We start from the raw sequence: 19,938 nt of genomic DNA, 5'->3' as shown, positions 1-19,938 counted from the left end.
TGGATAATGGGCCCGGTTGCAGCCAGATCAGATGGAGTTCTAGCCAATCGTTTGACAGGCCAGGGAGTAGCAGCACAAAACTGACACTAAGCCCGGATATGATTAGAGGATTAGTGGTAGGCTGCAGCATAGAAAAAGCTAGAATGGCTCAGACAGGAGTTGGACGACGCCCTACATTGTATGAGATAGAGAACATAAAGGGACCATGGGAGTCTTTCTAGTGCAAGATAGTACCTGGTTTGATTATTCTTCACTAACAGGACCTTAGACTTGATGACGTGTATCAGTGATGAAAGACGAAACAGACTTTCAACCTCTTTTTTTGCTTCTATAATGGTAGAGTGAGTTTTTGCCATTTTTTTCTCCAAGAACTAGACAATCACTTACCTTGTGTTAATGTGGTATTGGATCCTTGCCTATTCTCTTTGAAAGCTGACTGGCAGCAGCAAGTTCCCACTGCTGCAGCCCTGAGCCTGAAAGACTGGTGTAGTGGACTGAGCATTCAGGGATGGCATAGTCAGCCAGGCCCTGGCATCATTCACAATGCACACTTTTTGCACCAGGCAGACAATGCCTGACAGCGAGCTCTCCTTGGATGACATAGTGAGGCAGTCATGCAAATTTACTTCCTCTTCGAGTGGCACCTTGTTCAAAGGCGTGTTTGGTCAGTGGTTACTCAGCTCTACCATCTCTGCATATAGTGGAGCAAATGAAGAAATGGTTTGTGCTTAACATGGCGGAATGCAGGTAAAATCATTCAACTCTCCATTTGTGCACCATGCCAGTCTGCAGTGGACGGCAGTCACCTTTAAAAGTTACCAGCAACGCAGATGTTAATAGAAGATGCCATAAACCCATGGGAGAAAATGCAAGCCTATTGTGGCCATTTTGGATAGGGCGCTTTTACACTAAATAGATATTCTGGTGCTTGGGCATTAAGGAATTGTGTACTTGTCTGGCAATGGTCTGTTTCACAATGCTTATGGTGAAGGACCTCAGATGTTATTAGCATCAGACACACAGATAGACATAACCTGGCAGCAAGCCTCCCTCGGATGAGGTGGTAAAGTGGTCATCCAATGCCCCTTTATCATTTAGCAATTATTTCTGAAACTGCCCTGTTGTCGATATTACAATGACAGTGAATTTGTGAACAGTGCTAGATCAGGAAGTCCCTCTTCATTATCAGTTGTCCCATGGCTTCAGGGCATGGAACAGATGCTTATTAAGGAGCTGTGCTTAACATGTCCGAACACAGGCATTAAAAGTCAGCAGAAGAGGGCTGTGTCCACTCTCCAGCTGTGCATGCATGCGGATATGAAGTTCCCGGTGGCTATTTTTCAGAGTACTGGTGTCACAGCCCTGGGAGAGAATTTGTAAAATTATACAGGCTGTCTTGGAAAGGATGCTTTTATTGTATATGAAATAAAGGGCTTATGTATGAGAGCCCTGCATCACTTTTGCACCACGTAAAGTGGAACATGAATGACCCAGGGCTGCGTGGCTTTGGGTGGCCTCATAAATCATGAGTAAGGCGATGCAGTGAAAATCGCTGTGCCACCTTACACTGTGCCTGGTATGTGTTTCATGGGTGTTGAGGTGGGTTTTCCCATGCAACACCCATGGATTTTCACACTACCTGAGATTTACAAATTCATGTAAACCTGGGGAAGAGGCAAATCCTTACGCTTACCGAGGTAAGGCGTAACAAGGAGAATTTTTTTTATTTTCTGCAGTACACATAGAAAGAGGAAAACTCCTCTTAGGATTGTTTTTTTGAGGGAAGGAGTCACTTCCTGCACAAAAACAAGCCTGCATGCAACGGAGGCACCCTTGCATCGTGCAAGGGTGCCTATGCTGTAGCTAGGCTGCCGAAACGGCGCCAGCATAAAGACGGTGCATTCCTGCCCTTTCACTTTGGCGTAGGGCAACGCAGCAAGGTGCCTTGCTGTGCTGCCCTCCACCAAAATAGTGTAAATGAGGACCCAAATATCTGTCCTCTCAGCAGAACTGAAATATTAATGACACTGCCAACAAAACAATGCTACGGTCGATCACTCATTTCCTTCTTTTTTTGCTTGTGGACTGATCAAAAATGTGAATGACGCCTGAACAAAACATTGGTCGCAGTGAGCTCACTCAACGCTCCTCTCTATGTAAGACTTGTTAAGTATTATTTACAAAAGATCTGGCAATATCTTTCACACCAGACCCGAAAAGGGTAATGTTTTTAGGTTTTCACAAAGATTCTAGGTGTACAGTAACAATGAGTAAGTCTAAGAAGTACTCGATCTGCTATCCTGAGAAGTTAGTATAATATCAGATATGTAATGTCCGTAAGCATTTGACGTGCAAGAATCAGGGCCGGTTCTAGGATTTGCAGGCCCCTGGGCCAAAAGGGAATGTGCGAGGCCCCTCTAATTTACATAAGTGACCCCTTACAAGGAGACCATTCAGTGACACTGCGGGAGGCCGATTGCCCAGCATTTTGGTGCCCCTACAGTTTTAACTTTCAGCCCACAAGCAATTCTCACACCATCAGCCCAAAAGGTGTGAGAATTGCTTGTGGGCTAAAAGTTAAAACTGTGGGGGTGCTACAATGCTGGACAATGGGCGTTCCGCAGTGTCTCTGAATGGTCTCCTTTCAAATGGAACAAGGGAAAGTGTCTCCCTCCCCTAGGCCTTCAGACACCATCCTTGAGAGGCCCGGGGAGGGGACCCCTCCCATGGACCCTAATTGCAAGGAGACACCTTTCCTTATAGTTGGATCAGCAGGGAAACAACAGGACACACGATCGGTGTGGGGCTCCATGCTGCTAGGCTGAGTGTGAGTCCCTGGGCAGCTGCCCACACTGCCCATGCCTAGCGCCGGCCCTGGCAAGAGTCACTGTGAAGTTCAAATGTGACTTAACTTCTAATTTGACATAACGTAGGATCAGCCGTGTGTCTCCTGCAGACCTGACGGACCCATTCACACCAATAAGTTCATTAAGTACATCTAATAAGCATGCACAAGCATTTATCCTTTAATTGAGACGGATGGAAAATGTTGACAGCCTAATTAACAGCTGCGCCATTAATCCAAGCAGTCTGTCTTCTGTGTTGTCAGTTTAGGCACGCCTGACTTTAAGTGTAGAAGAAAAACATGGGTTTATTGACTGCTTATCCACTGCCTCTGCTTTCGTTTTCCACTGATTAGTGAAGGGTTTTCTTTTATCTGTATACAAGAAATCTAATTTCAGAAACACTTCAGGAAGTGCAGATGCTTTTATCCGATTGCTTTCCTTAACTTTTCTTTGAAAATTAAGACAATGAGATTCATAAACAACAATCAGTTTTCTTTGTACTTTATGATACTGAGATAACAGTCCTCTTAATGAAACATGTTTTTCATCATTATGGTTTTAAAACAATGCATGTTTGTTAAAACAATTTGAATGGATTTTTAACCAACCAAAGGAGTCGGGGCTTTCTCCACATCCAGAATGAGTTTTCCAATGTTCCCTCGGTCGTGGATTCTCTGCATAGCTTCTTTTACCTAAAGAAGCAAAGACACCATAATCAGATTGAGCGAAAACCACCAAAAAAGAAGTATAGTGATGTTCTGGTGAGCATCAATTACTAATTCAGCCTTTGACAAAAGGTTTAATACAATATGTTTATTAAGAAACCGAGGACTGTACATAACTGCACGTTAGATTAAGAGCAGCATTGAGTATGTGGTGAGGAACCAGTGGTGCAACGCAACCCAAACTTTGGTGGGGGGGTGGCAGGTCAACCAAAACAGGTGCGGCTAACACTTAAAACAATGGGGTGGAACTATCCTTAGATCCAATAAGAAAAAAATTAGAGTGATATACTGTGCATGTTAAACATATTAGTCAAACCAGACACAATTGTTACAAACATGTTTTACTGACATCTGACTATGTTTATAAGATCTTTAAAAAGGGAAATGAGCGATTTGACAACTAAAAGGCAGTGTCTGTAGTTTTCAGAAAACAAACACTTTAGAACCAGTTTTCCAAAGTCAGGTAAGGGTTACAACCCTTTTTGACAATTGTCCAAAAATTATTTTCTTGAACTGACCAGGAGCACATGAAATATTTTAATTCCATTTTCAGAAAGACACTTCTGACTGACTGTTGACCAAAGATACGTTCTGCAGTTTGATCATCAGTACATTGCAACATATGTTGGTTTTAGTTTGCACATATGTACTGGTTTGAGAATATTGAGATTACGGGTTAACACAGTATTTCAGGATGTTTGATTTCCCAGTTTGAGGTTCGATTCTTACTGCAACTTCCATTACTCCTGAGAATGAACGAGTGAGCGCCAATCAGTTGGCAATATGAGTGCCTGTTAATTACTGTCAGGAATCTGTGTTATTCTAAAGCAAAATAAAGTAGTTGCTGTAAGCATCACACATTGAGCAGTTCTCATATGAAATGACAGAGCTACATTCATGCATGAAATCACTAGGCCTAAAGAATTTGCAAAAAGGTAATTTCTTTGAAATAGCTTTGCAAATATTTGTGCTCTAGCATGCCGAGGATACAACTGTTCCTTGAAGCTCCAGAATACATAGAATGTTTGGCTGTTGGTTACTGTCAATGAAAGAAGTCACTTCATCAGAAACAGAAATTGTGCCTCTTAATAGCGTATGTTATAACAACAAACATGCTTTTACTTCTGTTCTGAAGTCCTAGTACATCAGACACACTAAAATGTCAATGTTGATTTTAAAATCCAGCAAGGCCAATGTGCATTATAAAATGCAACATTTGTTACGAATTTCTCCAAAATTCTTTTGAGAAGAATAACTATACTCACCATAATGGTTGCTGTTGCCCTTAGACACTGACTTACCTGCGTTAACTGAATAGCTGGGAACTCGTTCTCTGGCTTTTACGGTTTTGTCTAATTCTTGGAGCATGGGTTTAGGACATGGGTGGCAGGCACAAGCCACATGAAGGCTCGACTTGTTTTAGGGTCGAGGTTACAAAAGGAGCTTGAGCTGAGCCAGAGCCAAGCATCTGACTCGAGCCTGCTTTGAGCTTTCAGTAGCTCACCCACCTCAAGTCAGAGCTGAGGACTAAAGTATGCCAGGCTGTAATTCCAGCTCTGGAGTCAAAGGTAAGAGCACGGGGCTCAGATTAGGCCAGGGTGGTGAACTCTGCTCTGTTCGTAGAATTTGCAGAGTTTCTGCACTCTGCATTCCGTGGAGCTCGCGGAGTGCAGAAAACTGCGCTCCGCATAGTGCAGCGGAGCATTTTCCCCGCTCGCACTTGGCAAGGGTAAGTTGGCAAGCGTGAGCTACCACTCGGGTAGAATTTGTACCCGAGCAGCAGGAAGATCCGCGTGAACTGCAGTTCACGCTGCAATCTGCTGCTTGCGGAACTCCTCTGAGATTTTTTGTCACTTTACGGAGTTCCGAGTAGCGGAACTACACAAACTACACACAGGCCTAACTGAGATATGGAGCACAGGATCTAATACCAGTTCTAGAGCTAAAGGTGAGAGCTCAGGGTTGGAATATGGAACCCAGACTCAAACATCAACTCTCTTTCTGGAAAGAGAGTGCTCAGGGCTAAAATATGGAGGCCACTATAACACATGTTCTAGATGCAGAGATGATAGCTCAGGACTGAAATATCTCAAGAGGCTGAGATGAGAGCACGTGACTGAAACAGCTCTAGAAACAGGGGCAAGAGCTTAGGGCTGAATTATGAAGCCTATGTGCTGATAACAGCTCTCTCTCTGCAAACTTGAGAGGTCTAAACTAAAATAAGGGGAACACTTTAACATATGCTCTGGGGGAGAGGTGAGAGCTCAGGGATGAGATGTAAAGTTCAGGCTCTATTATCAGCTCTAGGTGCAGAGATGAGACCTCAATACGGAATAGGAAGTCCAGCACAAATCCTCTCTACCAGGACAGGTGAGAGTTCATGACTGAGATATGGACCAGCTGTAGAAATAGAGCTAAAAGGTCATGAGTAATCTCAGTTCTAGAGACAGAGTTAAGGACACAGTGCTGGAGTATGGAGCTGAGGCTCAAAATTACAGTATGGAACCCAAGCGCTACAACCAGCACTAGGGGCATATCATCAATGGCCGGCGATAATTATCACTGGCCGTGTTTAGCGTGCACAATAATAACGCCGCCTATCGCTGGATTCTATCGCCTGGTGAGCGCACTATCAGCAAGGCGCATCGCCGAGGCGATAGGAATTCCAGCAATAGCGGTGATAAGAGGCAATATCGCAGGATTACCTGAGATAAGAAAGCAGCGATAGTAAAAACATTGGTGATAGGGAGTTGTGGACTCAGCATGACGATCCACCTCCCATGTTAAACATGGCTAAGTCAAAGAATTAGCAGGCGTAAGGAACCAGCGATATAGCCGGTTAGAGCTACTTTTGATGTCGCTAGGCCGGTTAGCGATTCCCTTGTTGATAGGGAGATCCTTCGTTAGCGATTATTTTAGCTGTATTTCTCACGGGAACGCCTACCTCACATCTCATTAGCGATGCGAGGCGAGACGAGGCGAAAAGAAAATGGGCGCTAAAGCATGGATTCACGCGTTAGCGTTTCCATGCTGATAGGGCGATAAAATTATCGCCGCTTTTTGTCCAGATACGGACACAAAAGCGGCGATAATTTTAACGCCGGCCCTTGATGATATGCCCCACTAGAGAGCAAGGTGACAGCTCAGGGCTGGAGAATGTGACCAAGGCTTCAACACCAGCCCCAGAAAAGAAGTAAACACATGACAATGCAATATAATATCACTGCCTCACTCTATTACATTCTGATAGAATCTTGCATTTTCTGCCTTTGTTGAAAGTGAATTGTGGTGAAGTGCCACTGCTAAATATTTGTAGATGTGGTGGGATGTGATAACTGGGACTTTCATCCTTGCTGATCAATTTGCAGGCAGTTTAAGTAGCCTACAACGGCCCCAGATAAAAGTTGCACAGTACCGGTATTGAGCGGTAATGTACGATAACAACCTATCAGCGCTGTGCAATTACAAGTCAAACCACAAGGAATAGGAAATTACTATGCAGACCTGGATTTACAAGGATTTCGCATGATATTCCCTTTTCCAAGGTGTTTAAAGCACACATTTACTACTTGCTCTGAGGTGGAGGGGATGAGGAGAGTGAAGAAAGGAGTGGAGAATTTTAGGTGGCAGTGGGAGCATTTAATGCTCCCCTTGTCTGCAGTTTGTGAAGGGGTCATAGAAGGGGTCCTGGCTACAATGCAGCCTTTTCTCACAGTCATTTTATCAGTTGGATTTTCCAGCTGGATAAATCTGGTTTGTGGTTCCCGAAACCCAGTAAATTCAGGTGCAGGATTACTGGACCACTTACAGCGAAATTCCACACTAGAATTCCTCTCCGCATAGTTCCCAATTTGGGCCCATGTCTTTCATATCAGCACCTTGCAAGTGGGCTGATGAGGCAAATAGAGCACAACACTGTGAGGCACAAGAAGCAGCTAAAAAACAACAAAACCTCCTTTATCAACAATAACTGTCTTTTGGATAACCTCAGTGGTTGAATTGGGCTGGTTCTATTAGGGACAACATAACAAATATTTTTAAATTTTACAATAACAGTTACCATACTTTAAAAAATATGACTCTGGTTGAAAAGGGAAGGTCAGGAGTCTCCTAGCTGTGGGGCTAAAGGAGAGGTGGACAGCAACCATAGAACTTCTTGCCAGTATGTTTGATACCATGAAAGTTATGTAATCAGCAAATTGAAAAGCTTTTTCTGGGAGCTGGGGTATGGCTTTAATGGATAGAATCATTTGAGTCTCTGTGATGACTGAACTGTACTGTTTTGAGTGGTAATATAAGGATTTCACCAGCTGAGCTCTGAAGTTCATTCTTACAATAGAAACTTATTAAAAGCTTTTCATTAGGTACAGTATGATTGTGCATTACTACAAAATATATATTTTTACCATACTTGTTTTATCTTAAACACTAAATCCCTGTACATTTGGTGGCAGCATTATTCTGTTTGTAATACAATTTTAAAATATTCACTTACATATTCTCAGTGCTTTCAGTCAAATGCTGGGACCTCATAACACTATAAACATGGATGCCACTAATCCCCAGTACACCAAGGAGGATTCACTTTGTCACTGTCTGGTTCCACACACAGACATCTGCAGTGATCACATTAACCAACAAAGCTTTCACAAAATAATGCATTTCCCAACCAAGTCAGTCAAGAATAACTTTATTTCGGCTCAAAAAGCCATAAAAAGGTTTACTGAATAAAAAGGGTTAAAATAAAATACATAAAAGATTCACAATAACACATTAAAAACTCAACACAAATTTTACTCACTTCACACCCTTTACTTTATTGCATTTTTTATTTCAGAAATGTCTTTTACGTTTTGTTAAGTATTTACCTGAAAGAAAAAGCCCAACAAAATATTTGCAGAATGTTTTGTTCCTTTTTAGCCACGTCCCTGGCTTCCGTTGAACTCGGGATTAATGTTCCCAGGCTCTGTAAAGCCCTTCAGCTGATGGATGACCTGAATGATACTTTCTATAAGGCTTACATAGAGGCCCAATGCAGCCCAGAACAGGTCTGGTAAAGAATTGTGTGTGTCCTGGAAGTTTCATCAACCCGAGACAATACACAATGGGGAGATGGGGTAATGGAGGTTGGGCGGCGTTTGGGGTAGAGGGGGATTTTAGACCAATTGACATTGGCAGCCTGTTTAGCACCTGCTATTTCAGGCATTTAGAAAAGACAGAAATGCGATATGAAGCATTACATAAAATGCACAACAAAAATTAATAGAACATACAACATTTTTTTATTAATTTTAAAAGTACATGAGTTACAGTATAGTACCAAGTTCTGAAGGTCCTCGAAGCACTGGGTGATAAGAAGATAAAGAACAACTAATATTCTGATTTCAAAACTTACTTTAACGTACTTTTACTTGTGATGGCAAATGCTTTGCTAGATATTTATTGGTCCATTGCTTTCTCTGGCATGTAGTTACATGAAGATGGGGCTAGCACTCTGCCTTTTGCCTTCTGTCTTTTGTTGTAGATGGAGTATAGCATGTCATACCTGCTGTGTTTTAATTTTTTTGGTTAATCAAGATTGGATGTGAAAACAACAACTTTCACACCTAATCCCGGACACTTGAAATACATAATTGAAGGACATTAAGGAAGGGAGTAACTCCACAGTAATTGGAAAATCAAGTAGCATATTTATTTAGGAGTTGGTTCACCCTTGTACCACACAATGGGACTCAAGAGCGACTTTGATTTATCAGGCCCACAAGGCCACCTTGTGTGGCCTTGCATGGCTTGAGAGATCCAGAGTAACGCAACCAGAGTGAGCCATTCCCTGGGTGGTGCATGGGTGTTCCCACGCACCACCAATGGATTTTGGTCCATTCCCAGATTTACCATCAGTGGCAAACCTAGAAATGCGTGAAAATGCTATGCCTCCTGAGGTGAGGCGTAAGGAAGAGAAATATCTTTATTTCTTCTTGTTACTTCCTCTTTCTATGCGTGCTGCATTCTGCAGTCTGTGACACGCATAGAAGAGTAAAATGCCTCAGGGGGTTGTTTTTGTACAGGAAGGTTCCCAAAACCAATACTGCTTACAACGCAGGCATCCTTTCACCATGGTGGGAAGGAGCCGGCATTGGCGCTAGGCAGCTAAAAGGGAGCCAATGCAAGGAAATGACAGGAATACAGGGATGCATTGTATCACGTTAAATACAGCGCTTTCCTGCCCTTTATCTTTCCTGCAGCGCAGCTAGGTGGCTTGCTGCACTTCCCCATGCTGCATGAAAGCTGCATAAATATGCTCCTTAATGTCTTAAGCAAACAGCCCATGTTTCTGTAAAGGTTTTTTTGTTAAGTGTGACAGAGCAGATTGCTTTGCTGAGTAAAGCAGTCTGCAGCCCTAACCCAGTCAGCCAGGCCCACAGCAGCTGATGAGTGGGGGGAGCTGAAGCCCTTTCAGCCCAATGGCCGTTGCGTGCCTGAGACTGACCACATGAGGTGAGAATAACCAGCCATCCACAGATTGCGGAGGCATTTCATTAGGATTTACCATCACCTAACATTTAACAGTCAGTGATTATGTAATGTTGTATAGAGTGCAAGCTACAGAGCAGCTTCTGTGATGTTCAAGGAATAATTTGAGGCCATCAACAATTAACACATACAACTATAAGATGGTGACTAACTACTACGCGTGAAGGCGCTAAGAAGCTTTTCTTTCCTACCATGAGGGGAACGGTTGCCAAGTGTTGCTGCATTTTGTCCCTGGACTGCTGTGTACCAGTGCCCCCAAACCCGTGAAGGGAACAATACCGGCCCGTTGCAGGGCTCGAACTTCAACCCCCAGAGGGCCTTGCGCTTTAGCGCGCGCATCACCAGCTGAGGGGAATCCCTCAAAAGCAAAGGCCGATCACCGCAGCGCGGGACGCGCTAAGAAGCTTTTCTTTCCTACCGTGAGGGGAACGGTTGCCAAGTGTTGCTGCATTTTGTCCCTGGACTGCTGTGTACCAGTGCCCCCAAACCCGTGAAGGGAACAATACCGGCCCGTTGCAGGGCTCGAACTTTAACCCCCAGAAGGCCTTGCGCTTTAGCGCGCGCATCACCAGCTGAGGGGAATCCCTCATAAGCAAAGGCCGATCCCGTCCCTGCCCGTCAAAGCCCGGAGAAGGCTGGGCTGGGCTTACCCTTTAACATCTGTGGTGGGTCTGTGATTTGTCCTTGTGCCACTAGTCGTTGCCGTGAGGGGAACGGTGTCTTGGAGGTTCAGTTCTGGACCTGTGAGTTGGCCAAGTGGGGTTTTGATTTGTTAAATCTTTGTTGTGCACTACCCTAGGCTGCTGTGTCACTTTTTGGAAAGGTGTCTGCTTATAGAGAAGATTGACTTCCTTTCGCCCTCTTAGTATGTCCAAAAGGAGGGTTGGTGATAAGGTGGGGGGGACACTAGATGATTATTTATTAAGAGCTGAGTCTGCATTGAATCTTGAGATCTTAGCGGTGGAACGCACTCTCCTTAGACCCCAACTCTTCCTCCCTCCCATGTGCCCAGCCACAGATCGACTCGACTGACTCTGATTATCCCAGTCTAGTCGATGGCACTACTATCCCCTCTGTGTCCTCTCCCCCTGTTCAGGAGTCTGTGGTCTCCGCCCAGGCATGTGTTGTTACCCAGAGTCCCGACAGGGTTACTACAAGAGGGAGGTTGGCTCATAAAGGTAAAAAGAAAAAAGAAGATACTAGCAACATTAAGAAAGGTCTAGGTACGAGTAAGCCCCCAGTTGTGCTACCACATCCTGAGCCTGGTGGGCTCACCGCTGAAGGGCGTAGCTCTGTCCCTAATTTTATACCCCCGAGCCAGGACCAGAATAAGCCTCTTTTGGACATGCTTCTTGCTGGCCTTAAAGACCATTTAACAAGTCTTCTTGTCCCCATCCACCATAAATTGGACTTAGTAGCCGGTAGGCTGGATAAACTGGAAGCTAGACTTGCTGGTAATAGGTCTTTAGCCCTAGGGCCCCCCACACAGTCAAATGGGGTAATGTCAGTGGAGGTGTCTAATGATGCCGGCAATGCTAGACTTTCAAGGGCAGTGGGGGTTATGCCTTCCTTATCATCTATAGGGGAAGAGAAGGGCCATGATCTAGGTCTTGATGCAGCTACCGTCAGGGGTACTATTAATCAGCGCGACGTGCAAAGATGCCCCCGTGAAGGTAATAGGGCTGGTAATGAGGGGGTGGGTGTAGGGATCTCCACAATGCCCTCTAGTTTACCTCCCCCTCCCCAAGCCACCCCTTATTCGATAATCTTGGCAAATGTCCCACCACTCCCGAAAGGTTCTTATGAACACTGGTCCAATCTTAAGAATAAATCCCTCCACTTTCTGAGCTCCAAAATTGGTAACTGCAAGGCTCTGTTTGATGACTTTAATATGGTTAGGCGCATCAACTGGATTGGTCAGTCTTATAAATCCCTTTCTGGTGACTGTGTTGTGTTGAGTTTTAAGTCTTCTGCCTTAGTCAAACATATATTGGATGTTGCTCATCACCTACCCCCAGCTCCTAACTCGATCAAAATCCTCCCATTGGGTTTTCTTTATAGGCCAGGCACTACATTACCTTTGCGGGACAATTGTGCCCTTTCTTTTATTCCTGTAAGGTCCGATCTGCCCATTGTGACCTCTAATCGCTTTGAAATTTTTTCATCAATGGAGGATAATGATTGACGCTTGGTTGGCTCTTCTTGTTCCGTATTGCCTGCTCTTGGGTCCTCGGGTCCTAATTGTCATCAGAGCTTGGATATTATTACAACACCACCACCTCTTAATGTTATCTCCTGTATGGCTAATCCATCTGGTTGTAAACAGTTCTCTTCTGTTGAAATGAACGACCTTCAGGTAATTTCAGGTCAAGCAGTGGAAATTGGGGTTGCAAACTCTTTACTAAAAATGGGCTCCTGGAACATCGCAGGGCTGGGGTCCAGGCTTGATACTCCTGATTGGGCCAATTTTATTGATGAGTTTGAGATTTGGGCATTTCAGGAGACATGGGCATTGTCTCCTCACTACCGCACAGGCTTCCTGAACTTTTATAAGCCTGCAGTCAAGGGTCATAGGGGTAGACCCATGGGTGGTTTAACCACTTGGGTCCGTCAATGTGAAGGCGTCACCGTGACAGAGGTCCCAATTGACAGTTCGGATATCTTGATTATCAGGGTTAAATCCCGTAGCGGCCTCAATCTCCTTATAATAAACATCTATGCAAGGGGTCTCCCGGGAGGCAAATGTTCTCCCACCTGTCTCCTACTGGAGAATTATTTAGAGACTGAACCAAAGTTCATTAATAAGATCGTGGCTGGTGACTTCAATGTCTGTTTTGAGCCCCTGGGGGTCGACTGTGGGGACTTCACTGAGGAAGAAGATTCAATCTGGGGTGTTCCCCTGCTAGAGCTTGAACCAGTTAGTAAATGGTCTCAAGCAGCTCTTTTCATGAAAGGCTTGTGTTTAGATCAGGGCATGAGAGCAGTTAATGGGCGTACAAAATCTGACAGGATGGGAAGGATGACTTTTGACAATGGCAGAGCAGGAAGCCGAATTGACTATATATTAGTCAATTTGGAATTGTGGCCGCTCATAGACGACATGGCGGTAGTAAGTAGAGTCGAGAGCGATCACAACCCTCTTGCACTGAGTATTAAGGATAATAGTTTTGCTGTCCCCCCTATTCCTTTAGATGGCCATACCCCTATGGATGTTATCCTTACTAATGATCTCAGAAGGGTGAGATGGCCTAAAATTGCTATTTGTGAAACCTCACGGGCAGCCATTAGAAATTTAATTAATAATGCTGTGGTCTCACTTAATCAATTGAAGTCTCAAAGCTTTATTAAGGATTATATTCGGGATATCCATAATATGCTCTTTGCTGAACTCAAATCCTTCTTTGTGAAAACTTATCCTGCCACTAGTAAAGGCAAAGAGTTGAGACCTCGTACATGGTTCAACAAGGACTGCAGATTGGCCCAAAGTGCCTTGATACAGGCCATCAAAACTGGCCCTCCCTCTACGATTCTAAAATGTAGATCCGCATATAAAATTGCCCAAGTCAAGGCTAAGCAAAACTGGGATGAGGAACGCTGGAGGGACCTATACCAGGCTTGCCACGACCGTAACATGGTCCAATTTTGGCACCTTCTTAAATGGGGTAACTGCCCCTCGGATATTCGTCCCACTAATCATGTTGAGCCACAACAATGGGTCGCGTATTTCGAGGAACAGTTTAAGGTTGGTGATATGATGGCTAACCACATCTTTTTTCCATCTGGTGTTGAAAACGCTTTAGAATTTACCCCCTGTGAAGTTAAGTTAGTGCTAAGATCGATCAAGAATGGTAAAGCCCCGGGTCCAGACTGTATTCCTCCTGATCTTTTCACTCAAGAGCAAGATGTATGGATCCCGTACTTGACCATGCTGGCTAATGCCATTGCAGATGGTGCTGCTGTCCCGGATTCGTGGCTCGGGGCAGAGATATTACCAATCTATAAGAAGGGTGATCGCTCTGCCCCGGGCAACTATAGACCTATTAGTCTCATTGACGCAGTACAAAAAATTATAGCACGTCTTGTTCTGGGTCGTATACAAATCTGGATGTCTGATTTTGATGTGTTGTCACCACTCCAGGCAGGGTTTCGCTCACATGTTGGGACCCTGGACCAAGTATTCAGGGTAGTACTCCTTTACTGGAAGGAAGTTTTTGTAGGGGGTGGAAAGTTGTATGCGGCCTTCGTGGACCTAAGGTCCGCGTTTGACCTTGTGCCGAGGAACAAGTTATGGAAAGTACTCTCGGCTATGGGCATGCCAAAAGAATTGTTATCCGTTCTGATTACCATTCATGATAATACGTATGCCCGTGTTCGTTGGGGTAAACCAGGCGAGGTGACGGATAGATTCAAAGTGTCTAAAGGTGTTCGACAAGGGTGTGTGCTTGCTCCCACTTTGTTTTCATTATTCATTAATGGGGTTATAAATTATTTTTCCAACAACCCTACTGATGCACCCACCCTGGCAGGAATGAAGATTCCCCTACTCATGTTCGCAGATGACACCCTCTTGATCTCGAAGACGAGACAGGGCTTGCAGCTAGCCCTGTCTCGCTTCGAGATCTTTTGTCGCGAGCATGAGTTGGAGATAAATGTTGGGAAAACCAAGTTTATGGTTTTTCGTGGTTCCCAACGTATCAAGGCGCAGGTGTGTCTGGGTGGTGTCAACTTGTCCCAAACGGCTGTGTTTACTTATCTTGGTGTCACTTTCAGCGAGACATGCAGCTGGTCTCACCAGCTGGATCTTCTCGCTCTCAAACATGCTCAATTGGGGGGTGCTTTGCTGAAAGAGCATAAACATTCTTTAACAAAACCAATAGCTCCCCTAATGAAGATCTATGGCTCCAAGATTTTACCTGCCATTTTATATGGTGCTGAGATTTGGGGTTTTAGCAACCTGTCCAAGTTGATGACCGCCCAGAATAAATTCCTCCGGTCAGCTATTGGGCTCCCTCAATCCACCCCGCGCATTCCTTTATTATATGATCTGGGAATTCAGCCTATAGAGGATTGGGCAGGGTACAGACCCTTGGCGTTTTGGCGTCGCCTGTGGACAACTCCTGAATTAATGATTTACGCAAAAGCCCTCCTGGAGATCAAAGGGCTGGAGGGTTCTCACAGGATATCATGGCTGTCTAGTATTAAAACCCTGTTGTTTGATCTTGGGATGCGTGATCTATGGGCTAACCCAGATTCCACGGTCTTTCCGTCGAAAAAGGCCCTTAAGGATGCATACTGGTCCCTTATTAAGAACAGGAGATGTGCTTCCCTCACAGGTTCCACGATGACTCCCACTTTTTTAGTTTTTAAGGACGAGTCTTTTTTTGAAAGTTACTGGGATACTATTTTGAAGTATTTTGATCGTAAACTGTATCACCAGTTTAGAGTGGGTGCCCTACCACTGCGAGGACTCACCAAAAGCTGGAGTCCTCTTGGTAGTGATAAGTGCCCATTCTGTGTAGATAAGATCGAAACCATGGACCACTTCCTCTTTTGTTGCCCAACTTACCAACTTCCTCGACGTGTTTGGCTTCGACCTGTCTGCAGACTAATGAGTACATGTTCTGCACAGGTTGCTAGTAGATTATTGAAAACAGATACCTCAAAACCTATTGTAATAGGTGCTGCCAAATTTATTAGTTGGGCATGGATCCTTAGGGCAAAGAAACTTAAGTCGTGATTTGTGTTTGTTAGCTGCTATTAATTGACATCATATTATGGACTATTGGGTTTCTGGCGTGTCCCTCATTGCATTTTACTGAATTTGACTATGTCGTGATTATTTTTAAACTTACTGTTTTTATGTAACATTTTAAAGGTCTTGGAGTTTTATCTTGTATTAGAAAAATCAATTGCACTATATATGTATTGTTTTAACATTGTAGAATGTCTTTTATGATGTGAATCGAATAAAGACTTTTTGACTGACTGACTAACTACTAAGGGAGGCAACCATACAACTACTTTTACCTGTACTTTTTGTCTACTGCACAGACCAATGGCAAGTAAGAGAGCATTCGCAGACTCCCTACTGGATGCGATATAAGCAGCTTTCTCTCAAGTCTCAAAGAACCCTCTACAATATGACCAACAAACATGCTGCAGGTCATGAAGATGTGCTGAAGGTGGTACAAAAGGGGGTGGTGATGGACGGAGCATCAGAACCAATCAAACACTCACACCCAGTCAACAGATCTGGGTTTGATCCATCACCGTTCTTTAGCCCACTCTGCCACCCCAGTTCAGACATGGCCATATGCAAATCAGTCTGACCCTGTGCCTCATGGGAACAGTCCAGCCCGAACTGCCAAGCCATGCCTTCCCTGGACCGGAAACAAGCTTCCTAGGACCGGTTTCAGGCATTTCAGCCGTCTTCAGCCAGGCGTGCTGAAGGTGCCCATTCAGGAATACGAAAAAACAATGGTGGGGATAAATGGGGTAAGAGTATTATGACTCCTCAAACTATCGGCAGGCTTCGACATTGTGGTACATGAAACTAGCATCACATATGGAACCTTAGCAGTTTTGCATGCAAAGAATATGTTAAATTGCTGGCAAAGCATTGACAGGCTCATGCACTTACTCATGCACTTACTGCGCATAAGCATGTCACAGTGTTTTCGGGGCTTTTCTGAATTAGGTCCTTGATGCTGTGGCCTGCCAGAGAGTAAGCACACTCCTCCGCCTTGACAAATATCACCTTATCCGACTGGTTGCCCTTGGGTGCTTCAGGCTGTAGTCTGGGCTTCCCAAAACAGTGTGTCAATAAGCGAGGGTTCCCCCTTTTCCAACTCATCCCAAAGTGGGGGGATCAGCAAGCCTGACTGATTCCACCCCACTCTGGGGCAAGTTGGGAGTGGGATGGCAGGATTAGAGGCAGTGCATGTAACAGGGGTGCTGTAAACAGATAGAATGTGCATGTTTTAGTTTTATAGACACATTCACACTGTAGATTTTGCAAAGTACTGCCTGTGAGATTTCCCCACTAATGTGAGCACAAAGCAATCACTATGTTGAGGTGGAACATGCCTCTCTAGCACGTTCCATCTCCTTTCGCCAGACCATCCCCATGAGGTGCCACTGTGCACGCCTCATGAGACAAGGAGCAGGACTGTCAAGTGAACGTGCCAAAGATAAGATGAATACTTTTGGTCCTTAGGCTGGGTGGTTTGGCAATGCCCATTTACTCTGCAGCTCCTAGTGGCTCTCTCAGGGTCGATGCAGCTCCTGCGTGTCTTTCAGGTATGGAAACAGTTATTATTTTGTTGTTGTTGTTGTTGTTGTAATTCCTTCTCTTACCGACCTCTCTTACGTCTTGCCGCTCCAATGGCTCCAATTAGAAGTGGGCAAGCCTAAACATTAACAGTGAACACCAAGGGAATTCTCTGGCTCTTAAAGCCTGTATACAAGCTTGGCTCTGGCAATATTTGGCATGTAAATCATGCAATAAAGCTGCCAACTAACAATGAACTCTTGGCAAGATGCGTAATGCGCTGCTCGGTTGTGAATGTTTTGATGAAACTGGTAAGATGCCTTCAAAACTCAAAAAGTGTATTCCTCTAACACGTGAAAGCTTTGCATCCTGGTATATCATATTATATTTCTCTATCGAGCAGTGTTATTTCAAAATGAGAGTTTTTAGATGAGAAATATTTCTGCCTGGCCCACATGACTGTGCTGTTAGTGAACTAGAAGGTAATCTTCTACAACAAAGTAAAGAGACTTTTATTTATAATGCACATCATGAACGCGAGTATTTGAAAATGCTCTAATATGTGATATTGAACAAAAAGGAGGCTGGTGAAAGAAAGTGTTTGCTCAGGATCACACACTTTGGTCCAGCAGGGTAGCCAGGATTGATCCCAGTTTTTCCAGTTTCATTCTGTACAGTACTGCAACTAGAGTGAATCTCTCTGCCATTTAGGATTTATGCATTGTCCTTAACTGTTAAAAAAGATGTGATTGCAGTGTGGGGTAACAGGCAGACATTTTATTATTGGCAGTGTTAAATAACAGCACAGGCCTTCCCTACGGCCATAAGAGTGCTTCGTAACAGATTCAGATTATAATACATGATTTTTTGTCCGGCACACAGAGTTTGCCACAAGTCAGACAATGCTAAACAGAGGGCAGGATTTGAGCCTGGGTCCCTATGTTATATTATCAACAGCTGTAGCCATTAGGCCTGATAGCCTCCTGTGAAACCTGCTTTGAAGTTGGGGGTTCTAAAAAGACCACTAACTGAGCCAAAGCCAGCCCTCTGGCTTGAGCTTGGCTTCAGCTTTCAGTTGCTTGTGGTTCTCTAGCTCCAATCCCTTCCTTTCTGACAACCTCCGACCTTCACACCGAGCCTGCTGTTATGCGCCTCAATTAATAAAAAGCTTTTTTTATATTTCCATTGTGCTGAACAATTAGACCCGGACTGTCTTCTGGGAGATGATGTGTTTTGAGTTTGTTACCAATGAGGGGATGGGTCAGGGATGTTGAGTCCAGTGTTTTTTCTCTTTGGGAAGTGTAATGATGCATTCTGTTTCATTTCACATTGTTTCACTTCATGTGGTAGGGTGTATATCTATCCCTATTTCCTCAGGGTATTTAAGTTCATCAGATGTGTTTCTCTGACTTTGTGTTTCATGCAACATGTAAGTCTTTTACGGTGCATACTGCAGGGTACGATTGTGAGCACTTTAGTTGGAGCTGAATGCCATGGGAATTTCTCACAATGCATTTCACTATCATAAATGGGTTAAGACTACTTGCTCTTCCAGTACTTGTACACTGTGTCGGTGCAACAAAATGGCAGTCTCTTTTTCCCACAAGTGGTACGGTTAAGGTGAGTGTGTTTACAAGCATTGATGTGAATGAGGCGCTGTTCCAGTCCATCTGGTCACACTCCCAGGGAAAATGTATCTGTCAGTGCAACATGCTTAATGCCCGTTTCTCAGGGGTGAGTGTATTGATGAGACATTACTAATTTTACAAAAATTTCTGCCAACTGCATAATCCAGAGGCACCCTTATTTGCAAAATAGTAAATGAAGAAAAGCTGTCTAAAAAACAGGCCAGGAAGTTCCATAGCACACTCACTTGGATTTAAAACAAATTAAAGCCTGAACATGCAAGCTGAACACAAAATAAAAATGTTGCTTAGTTTGCTTCATCCACACGCCTGTTACATGTTTATATACTGGTGAGGCTATCTTATGCCTCAATTATGAGTGTCTGGTGTAATGTCATGACAGCGTCAAATGAGGAACGACCCACAATAAGCTGTGACTGAATCCTCTTTCCATACAGGGTCATAGCACCATCCTGCTATCATACTAATGCAACAGTAAACCTGAAGGAGGTGATATTTAACACACTTGTTGAAAAACAATATGCCTGTGTAGAGGATTTAAAGTGTGTGATACATTTCACTCATTACAAGTTTGAGCCCTCTAAGATTGGGTGTAGCTTGAGGGGTTGTTTTTACGCTGCACCGCATTTAAAATTTGCCAGCCGCCACTGCTGGCACTGAATCTAAACTGCAAGACTAACTGCAACCTATTTAGTTAAGTAATCACAAGCATTGTCCCCATACTGCGTAGCACTCTACCTTCCCAAAGGGTGCATCAGTGTTCAAGAGGTATAGTAAGCATTATATACACAGCTACATCATACAATACCATACCATCTACTCTTTTTTGTCATTGTCCACCGATGTCACTTTTACATATATTGTCACAGACGTTTCATCACATATGATATTAGTTTGTTAGATACGGCCTGCATATGTAC

The 19,938-nt window shown here is 44.1% G+C and overlaps 1 protein-coding gene across 2 annotated transcripts in view; it reads right to left on the bottom strand.

Moving 5' to 3' along the window:
• Window positions 1-19,938, bottom strand: part of VAT1L (vesicle amine transport 1 like) — a 781,678-nt gene that overhangs the window by 54,356 nt on the left and 707,384 nt on the right. For both annotated transcript variants that reach the window (XM_085639998.1, XM_085639999.1), the window contains exon 8: window positions 3,455-3,538. In XM_085639998.1, coding sequence (XP_085496124.1) covers window positions 3,455-3,538 — 84 coding nt within the window. The remainder of the gene's footprint in view (window positions 1-3,454; window positions 3,539-19,938) is intronic.

The sequence above is a fragment of the Triturus cristatus genome, chromosome 12 (assembly GCF_964204655.1).
Source record: "Triturus cristatus chromosome 12, aTriCri1.1, whole genome shotgun sequence".
Taxonomy (NCBI): Eukaryota; Metazoa; Chordata; class Amphibia; order Caudata; family Salamandridae; genus Triturus; species Triturus cristatus.
This window is presented reverse-complemented; position numbering and strand designations above follow the sequence as displayed.